This window comes from Littorina saxatilis, linkage group LG3 (genome assembly GCF_037325665.1).
Source record: "Littorina saxatilis isolate snail1 linkage group LG3, US_GU_Lsax_2.0, whole genome shotgun sequence".
NCBI classification, from domain to species: Eukaryota; Metazoa; Mollusca; class Gastropoda; order Littorinimorpha; family Littorinidae; genus Littorina; species Littorina saxatilis.
In genome coordinates this window covers 56,212,237-56,234,085 of record NC_090247.1, presented here as the reverse complement: position 1 = coordinate 56,234,085, position 21,849 = coordinate 56,212,237, and the positions used below count along the sequence as shown (strand labels likewise).

The window sequence follows — 21,849 nt, the reverse complement described above, 5'->3', positions numbered from 1 at the left end:
TAAGAGGGTTTGACGTCACGCGAAGGAATTACTGAAAGTCTCGGTCATTGTTTTTTTGAGCGGGCCGAGACTAGTTGGCAGTCCTGTCCCTGTAAGTAGGCTACATGCAGACAGACAGATCTAGATCTAGTGTCTCGCTTTCTTGCACAGTTTCACCTATGCTCTTTCTGTGTGTGTGTGTGTGTGTGTGTGTGTGTGTGTGTGTGTGTGTGTGTGTGTGTGTGTGTGTGTGTGTGTGTGTGTGTGTGTGTGTGTGTGTGTGTGTGTGTGTGTGACGGAGTGATTGAGTTTGTGTTACTGTTTGTCGATTTCTTACGTGAGCCTTGAAGGCCTCTTGCTTATTCTGAATTTTGGAATGTTGGCAGTCTCTTTGTTTTTAAGATTACTAGATGAACCGAAAATCCAAGTGATTTCAATTTGTTTTCTTTACTTGAGGATCAAGCAAAATTTTGTACTGATTTAAAAAATGATATAAAAAAAAGACTAGTAAAATGGCATCTTACAAACGAAATTAAACAAATATGAGTTTATCAGAATGTGTGTACGTTTTGGAACAGGTTCAAATACTGGAACAAAGCACAACGTACATTTGCAGAAAGGTCAACCGAGTCGCCATCTTGGAAGTCATAGATGTTGCCTGTGGCGTTGTGGTAGTAGAACGATTGGTGGCCTCCCAGCAAGATTCCGTAGAAACTGTCAAACCCTCGAGCTTCAAGGCACACAGAGAAAGTTGAGTGTTGAATTAAAAATGATTATGAAAATGAGGTCACTCTATTCAGGTATTCAGTGTTAGTGTTGTACAGACGCTAGTGTGTGTGTGTGTGTGTGTGTGTGTGTGTGTGTGTGTGTGCCGGTGTATGTGTGTGTGCGTGTGCGTGTGTGTGTGTGTGTGTGTGTGTGTGCGTGTGTGTGTGTGTGTGCGTGCTTGTTTGTGCTTGTTTGTTTGTTTATTTATTTGTTTGTCTGTGTGTGTGTGTGTATTTAGGTAGGGGTGTGTGTGTGTGTGTGTGTGTGTGTGTGTGTGTGTGTGTGTGTGTGTGTGTGTGTAGTTTTACAAAATAAACGATGTCAATCTTTAAAGGTACATGCAGAAAACACTGATCAATGAGGGCAGTACAAAATAACTTTTAAAATAAATATTTGACGCAAAAGAGTAAACAGCTTGTGTGTATACACACTCAACACGAAAGTTTTGTTCACATTGAACACCCTTTCTGTAACCAGTTTTGAACACACTGTCACAATGTAGAAGCAAAACGCTGCACATGGTAAACACAATTGTTCATTTGAATAGTAGTATTTACCATGTACTACCGTTGGCTAGAAGAGCTAAAAACTCTGTCAAACTGTGTTCAAAATTGGTTACAGAAAGGGTTTGTACTTCTTCTTCTTCTTCTTCTTCTTCTTCTTCTTCTTCTTCTTCTTCTTCTTCTTCTTCTTCTTCGTCGTCATCTTCTTCTTCTTCGTTCATGAGCTGACACTTCCACGTTCACTTATCTGTTTGCAAGATTGGTTTTTACGTGTATGACCGTTTGATCCCGCCATTCAAGCAGCACACATCAATTTCGGGGGGGAAAGGGTGTTCAAAAGTTGAACACTTTAGATTAGAGTGTACGTTGCATGTCTGTTCTTACCTTGAGGGTACAGACCAGGATGACAGTGACCAAGGTGCCACTTGCCCACCATGTGTGTCTGGTACAGGGGGTTGAGTCTCTTCAGCTCCTGGGGAAGGATGGTCAGGTTCTCGTTCAGGTAGAAGTTGGTGTCCTCCGTGATGGCTTTGCCGTCCTGAAGCCCGAAGGTGTGGGGATACCTGATGGGTGAAATCAATCGCAAAGACTGCACGTGATGTGTATTTTTGACAAAAATAGGACAGTTTACAGATTAGGACAGTCGAGATCTGCGTCAAATCTGGTTCATATGGGAAGAACTCTCTGCCAGCCCAGAGGCAATGTTGCACGTCATCCGTTTTGGTTTGGTGGACCAAGACTGTTCATACCTCATGTTTCATTTTGTTACGTAAAGTCTACCTTCTGACGTCAGTCTACGCATCTTGAAGATTTCAGCGGAATAATTATTGCACAGAAATCCCTGCGTACCGGCCATTTTTCTGCGAGGAAGAGGTAAATCTTTTCAGTCTTTGTGTAATGCCGACGTTTGGAAGCTCCTTGAGCCCCTCATGGTCATAATTATTGTTGGCGCCTTATCTAAACTTTCTCCTTAGCTGCTGTATATTTTCTGAACTCCTGGGAGTCCTAGCGCTAAAAAGAAAAAATCGCGGACAGTGACGATAGGCCTGTAAACTCGTACTCCGATTGGAATGATAATGTGAACATCACAATGGATAGCCGATTTTTCACAACATGTTAATGATCAAGAACAAGCAAATTCCTATTTTTAAAGCTTTAAAGCTTTATCTCCGCTAGTAAATCTTTCAATGTCTCTATCGTTTTCTCAAGTTTTTAAGGTTGGTCTTGTGTTGATAATAGTTTTCGATTTTTTTTTTAGATCTAATTCTCATATCTCGTTCTACTGTGTTGATTGATTTGGAAAACTAACTTTTAATTCTCATGAAAGAGACATCGTTCGTCATTGTAAATGACACACACACACACTAACACTAACACACACACACACCAACACTAACACACACACAAACACACAACACACACACACACACACACACACACACACACACACACACACACACACACCGTATCCGTAGATTTGCGTCGGAACAGATCTGTGAGAACTTTTTTCTTCTAAAAACAGTACCGATGGTGTGTAGATATGCCGACCAGACTTTATTATAAAAAAAAAGTACTAAAAGCAAACAAGTCAAGTTGTAACTGTAAATATTTTCTGCATTCAAATTGAAATGTGGGTTTGGTGTGTGAAGTAGTCCTGCGCATGGTAACGTGATTTTCACGATGCTGGAGAGAAAAGTGTTACACCATGCAGGATGTACAGTCCTTTAGACCGACATTCAGAAACAGTGATTTCTTACAGAGTATTCAACCGGCAGAGACAAACATGTTATAAAAATCCATCATAAAAAGGAAGGAAACAAACTAAAAACATACCCGTACCCATGTGCTCAGGCACTGTTACAGATTCTAGACAACTTCACTTTATACCTGTTACGTCTTCCATCCGCCGGTTTACTGTTACTTGTCATGGACTGTTTGAGAAACGAGTAAAATTTAATTCTCTTTTAGCTTTATATTCCGTTATCTGTTTTGTGTTGTTTGTAATAGTATCTTTGTCCTTATGTTAACCCACCCATCACCCCCCCCCCCCCCTCTCCCTTCCCCCCATTTCCCATAGTAAAGAAATGTTTGTAATCACTTTGCACTTGTAATGTTTTATTATTTTTTGTATTATTATTATTATTATTATTATTATTATTATTATTATTATTATTATTATTATTATTATTTATTATTATTATTGTTGAATTGTTTCTTGTATTGTTTTTGCTCTCCCTCACCCCTCAACTCCCTTTTCTGTACATAGTCTGATTTCTTTTTGTTTTAGTTCCTTTTATTTGGTGTTGAATGAAATGTGTTTTTATTGTGTTTTTTTAATTTTCCATGTACCCTCACGGGGTTTTATTGGAATAAATAAAACTTGAACTTGGGAAAGTCCACCCGAGTCCACCCGTTAGGAGCTCCAACCATTGTGAACGGTTACTTCTCTTCATTTTTATGCGAACAAAATGTGTTTGCGACAGTAACAGAAAACAGCATATTTGTCTACAGGCCTGGAAAGTATATATGTTATATTAGTTGTTGCACGGGATAACATCCGAATAAGATTGCAAAGTCGAGACTGTAACAAAAATATAAATGCAAACATTATGAATGGAATATAATAGAAGGTTGAATTCAAAATACACTTTTAAAGTTGATTAGTCAGAAAAAAACAGGAATAGAATTAAATCTACAGGGATTATGATCTTGATAAACGTTCAACATGTTTCCTGTGTTCGAGTCAGGAAAAGCGGAACATAAACAAGAACGAACAAACTCAGGAAAAGCACAACAGGGTATTGAGTCACGTATTTTTGTATTCTGGAAATGTGTCCGGAAATTGCCGACCGTGCAAGCGTAGTTACCAGTAGCTCTGTGTGTGCGTGTGCGTGTGCGTGTGTGGGTGGGTGGGTGCGTGCGTGCGTGTTAGTGTTTGTGTGTGTATGTGCGAATGAGTGAGAGAGAGAGAGATAGCAAGAGTAGAGAGAGAGCAGAGAGAACGAGAGAGACAAGGCGGCATTGAAAGCCATCGACAGATAAAGAGGGAATTGCTGATTTTTGGCTCACGTAAGTGTAGCCTATGCGATGCTAACTTTTGTCTGTCTGTGCGTGCGTGCGTGCGTGCGTGCGTGCGTGCGTGCGTGTGTGCGTGCGTGCGTGCGTGCGTATGTATGTATGTGGGTGCGTCTCAGAAACTGAACCTTTTGTGTGTGCCATAATCAAATTAGCCCACAATTGAAACATACTGAATTTTAAATCATGATATTGGTATTTTTGAGAAGTAAAATGAATAAAGAAATAGTACAAACAAAACTGAGTATTTTGCATGATTATTATGAAGGTTGTTTTGCGAAAGAAATGATTGGATGCGTGAAAAATGGAGGTCTGATCTGTGACATGAACCATCAACTAGTTTTGCACCTCACTACAAGAATCGTTTAGAATGTCCAAGGACTGCTATTCTTGTTATGTGTGTTTGGTTTAAGTGTACTTGACAGTTGAAATGTTATTTTGTCCACAGAATTGTTTTTTTAAACGAAATTAATCGCTTGAAAGTTTGCCATCACTGTCGTAACATAGGTTTCCACACGCGTGCAACAGCAACAAGTCCTAAATTTGAACTTTAGAATTTGCATATTCATGTTCAACACGATCTTGACATGAAAGGGCATAGAAAATCGCTAAGCTAAATGTTATTTAAGTATTATTTTCTCAAAATTGCATCTGCAAACTAAGTTGAAAGTTGCGCAATATGACATGCTTCTTCAAAATTCAGTTACGATGGTGAACGGTTTTGCAAATAATGTTCAGAGTTTTGAAGAAAGATTAGAACTATTTTGCGCGTAGTGACTTAGAGGTGCGGGTGACTACGCATGCGCAGTTACAGAGAGAAATAGTTCAGCTTCCAGCAGCGAAGAAAGATTTCGAGAATGTTTCCGAAGTCTGTGATTTTGTTACGACAGTGATCAACACCCAAGGTTCTTGAGAAAAGGTGAGTTTTTGCTGCAATGATATTCTATGAAGTGAAAAATTAGGCTAAACATTTGTTAATAATAGTTTTTCTTTCGATTTCACCTAGTCAAAACTTGACTAAATGTTTTAACATAGAGGGGGAATCGAAACGAGGGTCGTGGTGTATGTGTGTGTGTGTGTGTGTCTGTCTGTGCGTGTGTGTGTAGAGCGATTCAGACTAAACTACTTGACCGATCTTTATGAAATTTGACATGAGAGTTCCTGGGTATGATATCCCCGGACGTTTTTTTCTTTTTTTCGACAAATACTTTTGATGACGTCATATCCGGCTTTTTGTAAAAATTGAGGCAGCACTGTCACACCCTCATTTTTCAATTAAATTGATTGAAGTTTTTGTAAAGCAATCTTCGACGAAGGCCGGACTTCGGTATTGCATTTCAGCTTGGTGGCTTAAAAATTAATTAATGACTTTGGCCATTAAAAATCTGAAAATATGTAATAATTTTTTTTTATATATAAAACGATCCACATTTACGTTCATCTTATTTTACATCATTTCCTGATTCCAAAAACATATAAATATGTTATATTTGGATTAAAAACAAGCTCTGAAAATTAAAAATATAAAAAATTATGATCAAAATTAAATTTCCGAAATCCATTTAAAGGAACGGTAAGTGTCAATGTTTTCTTTAATTGTAAAAGTTGTATGTTCAATGGAATGGTAAGTCTGAACAAAATAGTTACTTTATTTTGTTTTTAGCCAGTGAATGTGGATGCATCAAAATCTTGATAGACATTAAACAAATTCATGTTAGTGAAACTAGTACACATATTGCATCAATCTTTAGTTGAAATCGCAGGTACTTGCATGTTTCAGGTGCAAGAGATTCGACCTGATGAACTGGTGGTAACGTTCCTTCGAAGGAAACCGGAGGGGAACTACTATTGCTTTCCAGGGATCGATGATATTTCCTTAGTCCCTACATCTGATGCAACCATGATTCGTGACCCCACCTTCAATGCCAGGGGGCATTATTTCTTTTAAAATAAATTAATTAACTGCAAGTGGCAACTGTTCTATATGTTACCAATGCCTTTGGTTTATTGTCTTAACAATTGAATGAACCACTTTTGAACAATTGCATTCTTCATGTCAAACCTTATAATACATGTCTGGTTGTTCGTTTCCGAGTTACGTCGGTGATGAACTTTTCATTAATGTTTCTCTTTTTTGGGGCAAAGTTTGCTTGATTTTGTCCAGCTTTTTTCTTTCTGTTCCTGTTTTAGTGTTTGGCATTTTACCTAAGAAGAATCTGGTTGCAAAATCAGCTTCATTTAGTAAAGTTTGTGGAAAAAAGCATAACCGTTTCTTTGTTACAAAAGTGATGTTTCCATGTTACATCGGTGACCATTTTGCATTCTTTTGGGATAACTTTCTAACATTTTGTCTTAGAGCAACAAATCTTTGTATATATGCTATTGTGAAGGTTAAATGTCAATAAGACTGAATGAATGTCATGTATCAACATGTTCTGATCAGGATATCATTAATTAATTTTCATTTTTGTATTGAAATTTTGACAAATGCATGGAACTTTGAAAAAAACATTATTTTGTTGTTTGCATGTAGTCATTTCATATTGAACTCTATAATGGCTTGTGATTCAACAATAATAACTGAATAAAAGTCGTTTTCAGCCTTATAAATGCAGTTTTTTTGTCTTTTATTGTTTCCATGTTACACGGGTGATTTTGCACACATGGTCCAAATAATGCTTAATATATGGCAAACTAAAGGCAATGTTATATTTTTTCTTGTTTAAACTGAAAAGGTACACCCTGAGAAGTGTGTAAATAGTATTATCAAAGTTTTCTGGGAAGATTTTACTTTTGGTGATAATGTCACAAACAGAGGACGAGATTCTGAGACGCACCCATGTATGTCTGTGGTAGAAACTTTAAAGGAAAAGTCCAAGGTTTAGGGTCACTTTTGATATGTTGACCCTTTTAATTCATCAACCACAAATGCGTGTGTAAAAATGAACACAGAAATCCAAAAAGTATACTTTGACTCGTTTTTGGTTGTTCTGAATCGTTCCATCGCGCGCGCAGTCTTGGCTCATGACCTTGTGCACATACGTGTGCTACGTCACGAGCCTTGAACAACAAACATGGCCGGCTCAAGCAGTGAGGAAGACAAGTGGAATACGGACCGGTTTTCAGCCAGTCTGAGGTTTTAGCGTGCCCGTTTGAGCCTCTTCGTCGTCAAAATGCTGGTGAGGCCACAAGGAACTGCTTGAAACAGAGCCAGCATAAGCAGCAATACGAAATGGTATGTGATTCTCTTTGTTGTGATGTTGACACACTACTAGTCCGTACCTCTTGCATGCTAGATCGAAGTCAGGTGTGTTTTTCACAGATCAGTTGATGTGCTTCCACAGATCTGTAAGCATGTAAAGATTATTGATTCATGCTATTATTTCAGGCATCTGATGTTGTTTATTTTCCTATCTTTAATCAAGGATTTCGCCCTTGAACTGCCCAGTTTAGAATAAATGTTTCCACAGTGATGTTCACACGCGACTATCCTTATTTTCTTCAGTCACACAACGAAACATGTAGACAGCAAGTTAACATTGCGCAAAGCCTGTTTCTTGCGGACAAAACTGCAATTTTCCTGGTATTTTTATTTGCGACAGTAAGACAACTACATGACATCGACACCACTAAACAGTGAAACTTTTTGAAATGGCGGTGGGCTGCTTTCATGTGCTAATACTAATATACATGTTGTGATCCTGACATTTTTCTTGCGAAACGGTCAAAGGGAAGTAATAAATGAATTTAGTTTTTTAAACGAGCACACGTGATTTCCGATCTCAAACTAGATCTGAAATCATAAGATTTTCTGAGCAGTGGCGAAACGCTGATGGCTAGTGATATCGCATCATTGATTTTTAGGAGTACGCAATATCGGACAGTCACACTACAAAAAGACAATGCCTTAGTGCATAGATCGGTATTCTCAAACGTCACGAACAGACAGTACGTTGCTACTATTTTACTGTAGTAACAAAACCTCACAGTCCCATTAAAAATGTGTGGTGTGTGCCGAAAAGCAACCATATGAGATTCAGTCAGTGGGACCCTGAATCTACCTGGGGTTAAATCGGGTTATTGACTCTCATTACATGAATTTTTAAACTGAATATATACATTACATGTACTACTGTTCGTGTTGTTTTTGTGATCCAGTGCAATTTCTGTGTATACATACCTTAGAATCTCAAGGTAATTTTTGAACGGGGCATACAGATGATACATGTTGCCATGATCACAGAGTGATACGTGTATTTTACTTATCAGGTGTCAGTGCAGAAACTCCAAGAGGGAACGAAATTCAAATATCTGGAAAACCTGGATGAGGAGATAGACAGCCTAACAGCACATCCTCCTATGTTTGCTCGGACATCTACTACCTTCAAACTGCATACTATGCGTACATACAGGAATATGGACGACTCAACACTGATCAAAATGGGTAAGTAACATTTCCATTATGATAGATTTATTTATCTGAAAGTAAAATTGACAACAGAGTGTACAATTTGTTTTCAAATACGAAAATATCACATTGGGTTAAAAAAACAAACATCATATATCATTAAAACTATTCTTTATTTCTAAACACATACATATCAGCATAGTTTATTCATGTAAACATCCTCATTTTGGTTCCCAGTCTATCTGAAATCAAGGTAAGATATATGCCAAAATCAATAGCGATCACACAGTGCTTCAGCATGAATTTGAAAACCTGCTCTACGTCACATAGACACAGCGTGTCTTATGATTCTATCCACCCTCTCCAAACAAACACGTACACGCAGTTTTCTCTGGTACGAATGTCTTAAAAGCTCAAACTAAGCTGCTGTTTTATTCTGTCTTACTTTGCAGGAAATACAGGCACGTCGCTTACCCATAACAGGCAGCTGGTGCGCTAGCGAGTGGGGTTTCTCGGCAGAAGCATCAGAGTACCATTACCAACCTGTGCAGTCAAAACAATCAGAAATACTTTCCCAAACGGATGAAGAGTGGGGTTCAAACTCCCTGAGCTACAGAAGGCTGAAATATACTTTTACAAATCGTGTGACTGTGTTGAACAGATTCCTGCATGGTTTGAAGATGATACTGGGTTGTCACGTGGTCCGGTACATGGTTCACATTCTGCAACATTTTGTTCCAGACGTTTTCCACTGTTGGTCTACTCCTGCATCAGGTAGTCCGCCCATGAGCCGGTCAGCATAGCCTGTGTCCAGTATTGTCCGTTTGCCTGTTGCCTGAAACATGGTTGTTTGGAAGTAACTAACGATCTCTGCACACATTTTAACATGTGAATAAGAACAGAAAAAGTTTGTCAAAAGTATACATAGTTTAATTTGCATTTACTTCAAGGCCAGACTTTCTTCTCGTTCATTATTTCTTCATAAAGATTCTGGAAATTAACAAAATGTTTCCCCCTATCAAGGCCTCCTAACTTTTTTTTAAAATGCAGGTCGGTTTGTTGTCATCTGTGCATTACTACCTCTTGCCACCCGTGCGGTCATTGCCACCAGGTATTTCAACAATCAAACCGTCTATACAGGCTTAAAGGCAGAGTAAGCCTCCCGTAAACCATCACAGATACGGTCAGGCTTTTACACACAGTACAAACACCCTTTCATTTAAACACTCACCAATTGAGAACATCCTAGGTGCCCTCCGTAAAGAGCGAACAATTTTCAAAGAATTTATTTTTGCGTGGTTTATCTTACCCCTGAGCCATCGTGAACCCGTGTGATCCAGTTTTCCCCCTTTTCACAATGCAGTCGTCATAGTTAGTCATTTGAATGCGACTCGACGTGAGCTTATCTACAATAGCACGTTTTTTATGCACGAAACAACGGCTGTGGTTCACAAGAACTCTAGCGATGGCTTTTGACTGTTGAGAGGAACGGCGATTTGCACTGATAAACCGGGCCGTCGTCTGCTACGACCCTTGCGTGACCCTGCTTCCGGGCTTTTCTTTTTTTAAACTTTCACAACTTCGAATTGTTCTGATCTTGTCTTGATGAAAAACGAATTCTTTTATGATTAAAGAATGTTTGTGTAACAAGCTGTCAATTTATTATTTAGATTTTAAAAGTTAGGTCTAGCGCAAAAACGAGGCGCCATTGTTGTAGAGGAGCAAGTCCACGAAAATAAATTCTTGGAAAATGTCTCACGCTCGACAGAAAGCAGCCAGGATGTTCCCGTTCGGTGAGCGTTCAAATGGAAACTTGTATGCTTGTACTGTATTTAGACGCTCGGGGAGCTCTGTGATGGTTTACGGGAGGCTTACTGTGCCTTTAAAGGCACGTCCTTTTTCAAAACAGGATTGCTCACTACACAGGTCTGCGAAGACTCTTACATAGAAAAAAAATCTCTTGACTTGAACATATACAAGGAATAAACATCCTGACTGGTTTTTGGAGCTGGATTTTTTTAGGGAATGTTTTACACGTGTGGCGTTAAAGAAATTAATTCATAAGATTCTACATTCGCAAAGAGAGTACCCATAGCAGAGTGTTCAGTTCTGGTATTTTTCAAAACGGAATGATGGCCATATCCCATGTAAAAGCCTGGTAAGATTTGAGATTTTGAACCCAATCGTTAACACGGGAAGGGCTGTCCATTTAAGAGGAGGCATCCATGCCTGGATGAGAAATACGCTGATAACACAGAAAAAGCACGAGTTTAACCTGCATATTCACAAAACTGGTTCAGAGGCCCGGTAAAGGGAACACATGTTAGTTATTTTAAGAGAACATCACGAAGACCTAATTATTAAATTAAAGCCTTTCTGCACGAATGTAATCTTCTATGAATTATATTCTAAAACGCCACATGTGTAATTCATTCCACACACAAAATCCAGCTCCAAGAAGCAGTGAGGCTGTTGATTATTGGTATGTGTTCAAGTCGAGAGATGATTTTTCCTGTGTAAACTGAGCCTTGGCAAATCTGATATAGTGAGCAAAGACCTGCATTTTTATATTTAGTCAAGTTTTGACTAAATATTTTAACATCGAGGGGGAATCGAAACGAGGGTCGTGGTGTATGTGCGTGTGTCTGTGTGTCTGTGTGTGTGTGTGTGTGTGTGTGTAGAGCGATTCAGACTAAACTACTGGACCGATCTTTATGAAATTTGACATGAGAGTTCCTGGGTATGAAATCCCCGAATTTTTTTTCTCATTTTTTTGATAAATGTCTTTGATGACGTCATATCCGGCTTTTCGTGAAAGTTGAGGCGGCACTGTCACGCCCTCATTTTTCAACCAAATTGGTTCAAATTTTGGTCAAGTAATCTTCGACGAAGCCCGGACTTCGGTATTGCATTTCAGCTTGGTGGCTTAAAAATTAATTAATGACTTTGGTCATTAAAAATCTGAAAATTGTAAAAAAAAATAAACATTTATAAAACGATCCAAATTTACGTTTATCTTATTTTCCATCATTTGCTGATTCCAAAAACATATAAATATGTTATATTCGGATTAAAAACAAGCTCTGAAAATTAAATATATAAATATTATTATCAAAATTAAATTGTCGAAATCAATTTAAAAACACTTTCATCTTATTCCTTGTCGGTTCCTGATTTCAAAAACATATAGATATGATATGTTTGGATTAAAAACACGCTCAGAAAGTTAAAACAAAGAGAGGTACAGAAAAGCGTGCTATCCTTCTTAGCGCAACTACTACCCCGCTCTTCTTGTCAATTTCACTGCCTTTGCCATGAGCGGTGGACTGACGATGCTACGAGTATACGGTCTTGCTGAAAAATGGCATTGCGTTCAGTTTCATTCTGTGAGTTCGACAGCTACTTGACTAAATATTGTATTTTCGCCTTACGCGACTTGTTTTAAACGTGTTCAGAGGCCTTGAAATGGTTAAACAATTTGTTTATTTCAAGTAGTCTTTATGAAGAAAAAGTTAACAATAAGGAAGGAAAATGGGTTGAAATGCAAATTAGATTCCTTTTGACGAACTTTTTATGTTCTTCTTCACGTGTTACATTATGCGAACGTAGATCGCAAGATATTTTCGAAAACATTCATAGATAAGCCAATCTGCAAACGGACACAAATTCACAATACTTATGAAGCCAATAAATTTGACTCAAGAACAAAGCTTATGTGTTTGAGGTGATGTGCATGGGTATGAATGTTGAATGAGTCCGTCAAAGATACCCTCCATGTCGCCTTACAGTGGAACCTACCATTAAAATTATTCCACCTTAAATTACCTTGCTCTTTCAAATGTACTGCTTAAACTTCTTGAACATGCAACTCTTGCTGTCTACCATAAAGACCATCAGGTCAACAACATACTCGTGAATGTTTTGTTTTGGTCTATAATTAAAAATTTCAGAAAATATCCTTTTTTATATTTAGTCAAGTTTTGACTAAATATTTTAACGTAGAGGGGGGAATCGAGACGAGGGTCGTGGTGTATGTGTGTGTGTGTGTGTGTGTGTGTGTGTGTGTGTGTGTGTGTGTGTGTGTGTCTGTGTGTGTGTGTGTAGAGCGATTCAGACTAAACTACTGGACCGATCTTTATGAAATTTGACATGAGAGTTCCTGGGTATGAAATCCCCGAACGTTTTTTTCATTTTTTTGATAAATGTCTTTGATGACGTCATATCCGGCTTTTCGTGAAAGTTGAGGCGGCACTGTCACGCCCTCATTTTTCAACCAAATTGGTTCAAATTTTGGTCAAGTAATCTTCGACGAAGCCCGGGGTTCGGTATTGCATTTCAGCTTGGTGGCTTAAAAATTAATTAATGACTTTGGTCATTAAAAATCGGAAAATTGTAAAAAAAAATAAAAATTTATAAAACGATCCAAATTTACGTTTATCTTATTCTCCATCATTTGCTGATTCCAAAAACATATAAATATGTTATATTCGGATTAAAAACAAGCTCTGAAAATTAAATATATAAAAATTATTATCAAAATTAAATTGTCCAAATCAATTTAAAAATACTTTCATCTTATTCCTTGTCGGTTCCTCATTCCAAAAACATATAGATATGATATGTTTGGATTAAAAACACGCTCAGAAAGTTAAAACAAAGAGAGGTACAGAAAAGCGTGCTATCCTTCTTAGCGCAACTACTACCCCGCTCTTCTTGTCAATTTCACTGCCTTTGCCATGAGCGGTGGCCTGACGATGCTACGAGTAAAATGGCATTGCGTTCAGTTTCATTCTGTGAGTTCGACAGCTACTTGACTAAATATTGTATTTTCGCCTTACGCGACTTGTTTATATTTTTTTTTATTCGGAAGCATACTAACTTTATTTGAAACTACTTCGACAGATATAGTTTTGCAGGTTGACGGGAGGTGAGTTAAGAAAGAAATTCAATCCATATGTCGCTCAGCACAGAAAGCATAAACGATTAACATGAGTAGAAATGAACTTGTACTTGTTTTCATAATGTATTAATGTATTTGGATGGTATCTGTCAAAGACACTTTCTCGTTTTTTGCAAAGCTAGAATAAGGCACTCATTTTCAAAACAAAAATCTTACGATGAATGGCACGTTGGTTTTCTCCTGTGGTGATTCTGGATTGTAGTTTCTTTGACGGTAGGAACAACAGTTGCGTTGTGATCACGGAGAACCGGGAAATCTGGAATGGTCACGGTGTCAGTGTCTAGTGACCTGTTCTGACCTGTTCTGACCAGTGGCCGTGAGTGATGATGAAAGGTCTGGAAGTAAAAGAAGAGAGAAAATGAGTGTGAGTATAAATCAATTCGAAAGTATGCTTCTGATCTATACAGTACACTGAACATTTAGACACCCTCTGGAAGTCGTCTGGATGTGTATCCATGTTGTAGCAATTAAACTGGTTTTGCGTCTCTCAGTCAATGCAGAAAGATTAATTCCCTGCACAATTCGTAATTTTTTTGTCTCTAGCATGCAGGTGTCTGTTTACCTTACCGGTTGCACATCCACCAACAATTTAGATCTGGTAAAAATAGCATTAAACCATGATTCCAGCAAACGCTGCCAATTTCATGAATTGATATCAGGGGATAGTTTGCGACTGAATAGAATAGATAACGTGACACACGCATTGTGACTGTCTTACGTGTCCACAACCCTGACTACTTTTTGGCTCACGTAAGTGTAGCCTATGCGATCGTAACTTTGTCTGTCTGTGCGTGCGTGCGTGCGTGCGTCTGTGCGTGTGTATGTCTGTGGTAGAAACTCTAACATTTGAAGACGTCACATTACATTGACGTCACATTATGACGTAAGAGGGTTAGACGTCACGCGAAGGAAGTACTGAAAGTCTCGGTCATTATTATTTTGAGCGCGCCGAGACTGGTTGGCAGTCGTGTCCTTGTAAGTAGGCTACATGCAGACAGACAGATCTAGATCTAGTGTCTCGCTTTCTTGCACAGTTTCACCTATGCTCTTTCTGTGTGTGTGTGTGTGTGTGTGTGTGTGTGTGTGTGTGTGTGTGTGTGTGTGTGTGTGTGTGTGTGCGTGTGTGTGTGTGTGTGTGTGTGTGTGTGTGTGTGTGTGTGTGTGTGTGTGTGTGACGGAGTGATTGAGTTTGTGTTACTGTTTGTCGATTTCTTACGTGAGCCTTGATGGCTTCGCCTCTTGTTACTCTTACTCTTAGCTCAGCTCAGACCGTTCTGTAACTCTGTAGATCTAGCCTGTGGCGCATCTGTACTCCAGCGAATATCAGCTGGACCCAGACACACTGTTCTGCACCAATTCGTATTCGCTGCGCAGCAAAACAATGTTTACGTATGCATGAAAATAAAAGCATGTACTGACCTTCAACGCATTCCTTCTTGTGAGATAATCCGCTGTTCGTATGTCGCCTCGGAGTTTCGATGGCTCGTCGTAATACTGCCCTCTCCGGACTTTTATGAAGGGAAGACACTGCCAGTGGTCAAAACATTTGTTTCGGGGATGAAACGCCAACTTTTGTGCTGCAGAAAAATGGCGAAATCTGTGTCCAGAAAGTGCCCGACACTTTGAAATCTGCACGCTTGTGCTGCACACATCTCTTCCATTTCCACAAGAGACTCAGAGTTTTATGAGGGAAAGTGTGCTATGAAATGCCTGGGAACATTGACGAGTTGTTGCAGTTTGCGGCTGCTCTCCACCGAGGCATTCTTTTCGGGCATACAGTGGTGACTTTTCTGTGTGAAAATCAAGCTGGTACTTGTGGTAGAATCAACACAATAACTTGTGACGTCACAGTGCACCGACGTCACAGTGCACCGAAAACCACGTGACCACTACTTGACCCCAGGCGACTTGTCTTGGTTAGCCCCGCAACACTAAATCTTCAACTACAACAACAACAATTTTTTTTCAAATTTTAAAATATTTTTCCAGAGATGTTTGTAACATTTGGCATTCGATTTTCAAGTTTTTGGGCATATTTAAAAACCTTGGACTTTTCCTTTAACATTTGAAGACGTCACAACATTTTAAGACGTCACATTATGACGTAAGAGGGTTAGACGTCACGCGAAGGAATTACTGAAAGTCTCGGTCATTGTTATTTTGAGCGGGCCGAGACTATTTTTTTCTTCAAAATCGGCCATTCAGATCTAGATCTAGTGTCTCGCTTTCTTGCACAGTGTCACCTACTATGCTTACTGTGTGTGTGTGTGTGTGTGTGTGTGTGTGTGTGTGTGTGTGTGTGTGTGTGTGTGTGTGTGTGTGTGTGTGTATGTGTGACGGAGTGATTGAGTTTGTGTTACTGTTTGTCGATTTCTTACGTGAGCCTTGAAGGCTTCGCCTCTTGTTACTAAATGTTTTAACATAGAGGGGGGAATCGAGACGAGGGTCGTGGTGTATGTGTGTGTGTGTGTGTGTGCGTGTGTGTGTGTGTGTGTGTGTGTGTGTGTGTGTGTGTGTGTGTGTGAGTGTGTAGAGCGATTCAGAGAAAACTACTGGACCGATCTTTATAAAACTTGACATGAGAGATCCTGAGTATGGTATCTCCAGACTTATTTTTTCTTTTTTTTGGATAAATGTCTTTGATGACGTCATATCCGGCTTTTCGTGAAAGTTGAGGCGGCACTGTCACGCTCTCATTTTTCAACCAAATTGGTTGACATTTTGGTCAAGTAATCTTCGACGAAGCCCGGACTTTGGCATTGCATTTCAGCTTGGAGGCTTAAAAATTAATTAATGAGTTTGCTCATTAAAGTTGTCATTAAAATCGATTTTTCGCAAACAGATTTAAAATTGATTGCATCGTATTTTTCATCACATTCTGAATCTAAAAATATATACATATATCATGTTTACTCTTAAAATGTGATTACAATTAACGAAAACAGATTAATTAGTCTTACGATTAAAATTTAAAGGCTTACTAACTTGCTCCCGTGTTAACGATGTGTAGTTTGCCCACAATCGATGTCAAATGACGATATGTCGCAATGCGCGGACCATATACATGCATTACAGCTTGTTCTAGCCTCTGAAAAAGTGAGGATGTCAACAAAGACGTTATTTCCCTTGCGTCAACGCTACCTCTGTTGGCAAATCTATAAATAGGACGATCTAGATCAAAATAAAAATTCAAATATCTCAACATTTAAGGGGTCCTAGACCACAATATCTTGCAGGGAACTTAATTTAGCATGTCTCCAGCTGTGGGTAAAGCAATTAGCGTGAATAGTCATCAGCTTTCTAAGCCTTTAAAAAATCTATCCAAAAACGATTTCATCTTATTCTTTATCATTTCCTGATTCCAAAAATAATATAGATATGATAGGTTGTATTCAAAACAAGCTCAGAAAGTTAACAAGAATACAGAAAAGCGCGCTTTCATGCTTAGCAAATTACGCTACCGCGCTAATCTGGCGTGTCAATATCACTACGTTTTGCACGTGGGAGGTGAGCGATTTCCTTCACGCGGGGATTGACGAAGCTGTACTGTATTGGTGAAAAAATACAGTGCGTTCAGTTTCATTCCGTGAGTTCGACAGCTTGACTAAATGTAGTAATTTCGCCTTACGCGACTTGTTTTTTCTTCTCATGCTTACTCAACGTGCGCTCACGTTTACAGGAATGCCAGGCCAAAAGACATCAATGGGGAGAGTCAATATTAGCAGAACAGATATTGTCCTCAAGGCGTCTTCTTGCCACCGTATTCGAAGACGTTGGATTGCGCTGCTGCTTGGTGTGTCCTACTTGTACATCGTACTCCTTTTCCTGCTCTACCTCTTCCCTTATTCATCAACTCCACTGCGTCATACATTTGCGAAGAACTATTTCGAGTTTCAGGTTCGTGGAGCATCAAAAAAGGTGCAATGGCGAACGCAAAAAAACCAAAAGTGCCTGCACCCCACCCTCAATCCCTACGTTCCAGAAATGATGAAGTATCACAGGAAAATCAGACCCATAAAGTGTCCCTCCGACCGGGAGGACTGGGTCTACGTCACCAACGGTTCGATCCACATATCGCCCCGTGCACAAAAACGGCACGGAAAAATCAGCTGTACCTACGAGCCCATTGTTCGCGACGGCGACTTTGCTGTTCGCCGTGATCCCATGCCAGGCTTCATGCAAGATGGCCAACCCTTGCAGACCGACTTCTTTAACATCAGTTGCAAGTCAGAAAGAGGTAAGAATTATGGGAACGTTCATTCAGCTGTGGCCCGGAACAAGGCCGTGCAGGAACGCCTTGATACGCACGCCGCTGAGAGGAAGAAGACTCCCAGCCAAGGCGTGGATAGACACGCCGCTGAGAGGAAGAAGACTTCGAGCCAAGGCCTGGGCCTGAGTGTCTTCATGTACGGCTTTGACTCCATGTCACGCATGGCGTGGTTGCGAAACATGCCGCAGACCCGTGACTACTTGGTGCACACGCTGGGAGGGGTGGAGCTGGAGGGATACAACATCGTGGGGGGCGGCACCCCCGCCGCCCTCCTCCCCATCCTGACCGGCAAGATGGAGGAAGAGCTTCCCATGGCAAGGAGGGGCGTCCCTGGGGCCACAACGGTGGACGGTCACCCGTGGGTCTGGAAGGACTTTTCTCGCAACGGCTACGTCACGGCCTGGGGAGAGGATATGGTGTTTGTGGGAACCTTTCAGTACAGGATGCTAGGTTTCAAGGAGCAGCCTACCGATCATTACATGAGACCTTTTTACCTCGCCGCAGAGAAAGAGTACAGCAAACATGAAAAATTGTGTTTGGGCTCCACACCTCGACACATCAACTTCATGCGTTGGTTTCGCGATTTGTTTGACACGTACCGGAACTATCCCAAGTTCTTCTTCGGTTTCCACTCAGAATTAAGCCACGGCGGCAACAACGACATGCAGGCGCAAGACGAAGACGTCAAGAGCTTCCTTCAAGGCTTAGAGGAGAGCGGGCACCTCAACTCTACACTACTCATTCTCATGTCCGACCATGGGACTAGATTCGGCCATATCCGGGCAGTTGCCCAGGGGAAGTTAGAAGAGCGCATGCCCTACTTTTCCTTGCGGTTCCCCCCTTGGTTTCGCCGCCAACACCCGGACATCATGCGGAGCCTGGAGACCAACGTCCACCGACTGACCACGCCCTTCGACGTACATGAGACCTTCCTGGAAGTCCTCAACTACACTGGCTCTGGACAGGCGGACATCAGACACAGAGGCGTCAGTATCTTCAAGGAAATCTCCAAAGATCGCACGTGCGTTGACGCGGATGTCATGCCGCACTGGTGCGCCTGTTTAGACTGGGAGACTGTCAGTCAGTCAGGCCGTCTCGTGGTGGAAGCGGCGCGAGCAGTCCTCGCTATGATCAACAAGCTGACACAAAAACAGCGCGGAAAATGTGTAGAGTTGACCGTATTAAATATCACCAGAGGCAGTTATGTCTGTACAGAAGAGAACAGCCGGGCACAGGAGAAGATTCTGAAGTACTGGAACCAGTACAATAAAAGAATTCCTAGTCGCTTCGATGGAATGACTTGTCGGAAAGGGATGTCGTATTTCCAGGTGTCTTTCATCACGCAACCAGGGGGAGGACATTTTGAAGCCGTTTGTTATCATAATGTCACTTCCGGTACCTTCCGAGTAAACAGCAAGGAGGTGAGCAGAATCAACAAGTACGGCTCCCAGCCAGCCTGCATTCAAGGTTCACTGCCGCATTTACGTCCCTATTGTTACTGTAAGGAACACAACTAAAGACACGGAAAAATAATAATAGTCACACTGTCGCCTTGAAGATCGCCTTATGCTCACTTGGAATCCTCAATTCCCAATGAAATGCCGTGTGTGTGTGAATTGAACCACAAGCCACTCAACACAAAAGCATGCAGGAGAGACCTTTTGTTACAACTTTCAATTGCCTGCTGAGGTGGAGGGAAGTAGGGGAAGAGGGCAACCTGAAGACTAGTTGATGCTGCTAGTAAATCCATGAATTCCTTATATATCTTAATCCATTGACCTCTCCTGTTAGTAGCCTTTGAGGAACAGACAACTCTGGGCATGAACACAAAACAGTTCAGCAAGAGTACGCGTGCGTGCAAAGTCGACTCAAAACTGAGCTGTACTTTGTTCTCCAAGTTCTCACTTGTGTCATAAGTGGTTGCATGAGATGACTGAGTCTGTTTCAAGTCAGTGAAGTACAGAATCGATTACAAGCTGGCTGTGTTAGGGTACCGCTGTTATGAGAAATCAATCCCCCACCTCCCCCTCTATCTGTCCAATTCCCTCAGTATCTACGAGCCTTCCCGTTCCCTCAAATTCTCATATGAAAAACTCCTCCGCATCCTTAAAATCAGGACCAAAACCTTTGGTGAAAGAACAGTTAGGCATTAGTTTCCCACCGTGTGGAACACACTTCTAAATTCTAATTGTGTTTTCAGTAGCCTTTCCTCCTTCAAAACACATCTCAAAACGTACCTGTTTCGTAAAGTCTTTACTAAACCGCCTCTAGACTCTCCACAACACTGTTTCTGCATTTGACCTGTCTACCCTGTAGGCCCTATGTACATGTACGGTCTCTTTTTGACTCACATGAGTAATGGGTGAGTCTTAGTATTCATATGTGCCCGTCTGTATGGACGGACGGTCCTTGGACTAAAAACTTAACGTTGAAGTTATCACGGATTTTTTTCAAGCTAGAGCCTAGACCTTTGAAAATGTGCACACTTTTAGAGTTTGGTGATCTTACGAAGTGACCCCAGCTTGGTTGACCCTCGTCAAATTTTCGGGTCACAGCGGGGTCATGTTCTTTTCATAAAAACTTAACGTTGAGGTTATCTCTGATGTTTTTAAAGCTAGAGCTTTAAAACGTTGCACACGTCTAGGGTTTAATAATCTCCCGACTTGTCAAGTTTTGGGGTCACAGGGGGTCATGTTCGATTCATAATAACTTAACATTCGTTATTTCACACGTTTTTGAAGCTAAAGCTTTGAAATTTTGAACACTCCAAGGGTTTGATAATCTGTAAACATGACCCTAGTTTGGTTTACCCCCGTCACATTTTGGGGGCCACAGCAGGGTCATGTTCTTAAAAAACCTTACGTTGAGGTTATTTTGGGAGCAAAAGCCTCCAAATTTCACACAATTGTATGTGTTGATAATCAGCAGACATGACAAATATTCGGCCACAGCATGAAAAAGTTTGCTAGAAAAGATTGTCACACCTGAAATATCCACTGAGCCATCAAGAAAATAAGTCTTGAGGTCATCAAGCGATCGATGATGTCATTGTTTGATTTGGTCACAGCTCTGCTTAGTGTCTTTTTTCTAAGTCTTGGCTAGACTATTAGTGATGACATCATGTTATTATGTCATTGTGACAGAAATGAGGTCACGCAAGTGTCTGAGTACACATAGTTTGTCTGGGCAAATTTGGTCCAAAAAAATTAGTAATTATTATGATTATCAGTGGATGGCATTAAAGTGGTAAAATCTGCATGTTATTCGCAAAACGGACAAAATAAGGCCCGTATAGATGAAATATGTACTCCTGCTGATAGAATAGCATATATTTAACACTTCCTATCAGTGGATGGCATCAAAGTGGTGAAATCTGCATGTTATGCAGCACAAACGAAATGTTCCAGCTCAGACTCAGAGGTGTTTGATCGGCAAAATGTTCTAGCTCTGAGCAAATGTTGAAAATGTTCCGGCTCTGAGCATTTTGTTTATCAACTGCTCTGTAACTGAGCATTGTGAAAGATGTAAATGAAAAATCAACATAGAACATTTTATATCTTTCAACCAAGCTGGGGTCACTTCGTAAGATCATCAAACTCTAGCGTCTAAGAAACGGAGGACTGACTCAACAAGAGCAGTACAAAACATTGAACGGAGAAAGGCCCAGCGACTGTGCTCCTCTGTCTGCTTCTGTGATTTAGGTCAGCACGCTTCTCACGTGGAATTGCGTAGTATGACCGCACAAAAGTAGGCAGTATCTGGTTATACGGTAAAGAAGAAATCGTCTTGATATGCCTCGGCAAATGTAGCCTACCAGCCGATTTTCTTCTAGAGAGACCCAATATACCCTTATCAAATGTTAAATTTCCACAGCCATGCAGAACCC

The 21,849-nt window shown here is 40.5% G+C and overlaps 2 protein-coding genes and 1 long non-coding RNA gene across 4 annotated transcripts in view; 2 read left to right on the top strand and 1 right to left on the bottom strand.

Moving 5' to 3' along the window:
- LOC138962734 (arylsulfatase B-like) overlaps positions 1 to 21,849 on the bottom strand; it is a 39,984-nt gene that overhangs the window by 15,796 nt on the left and 2,339 nt on the right. For both annotated transcript variants that reach the window (XM_070334672.1, XM_070334673.1), the window contains 2 exons: positions 1,635 to 1,813; positions 588 to 709 (listed from right to left, as the gene is read on the bottom strand). In XM_070334672.1, coding sequence (XP_070190773.1) covers positions 588 to 709; positions 1,635 to 1,813 — 301 coding nt within the window. The remainder of the gene's footprint in view (positions 1 to 587; positions 710 to 1,634; positions 1,814 to 21,849) is intronic.
- On the top strand, positions 7,189 to 12,461 carry LOC138962732 (uncharacterized). The gene is made up of 3 exons (XR_011454587.1): positions 7,189 to 7,560; positions 8,595 to 8,769; positions 9,186 to 12,461. It is a non-coding gene; the product is annotated as an uncharacterized lncRNA (long non-coding RNA).
- Positions 17,386 to 21,765, top strand: LOC138960970 (uncharacterized). Its single transcript, XM_070332596.1, has one exon. It carries the CDS (start codon positions 17,396 to 17,398, stop codon positions 19,478 to 19,480), a length of 2,085 nt encoding a protein of 694 aa, XP_070188697.1. The 5' UTR covers positions 17,386 to 17,395; the 3' UTR covers positions 19,481 to 21,765.

Coding starts and splice junctions, on each gene's coding strand:
- LOC138960970 (XM_070332596.1), top strand. CDS start 17,396: ATGGGGAGAGTCAATATTAGCAGAACAGATATTGTCCTCAAGGCGTCT.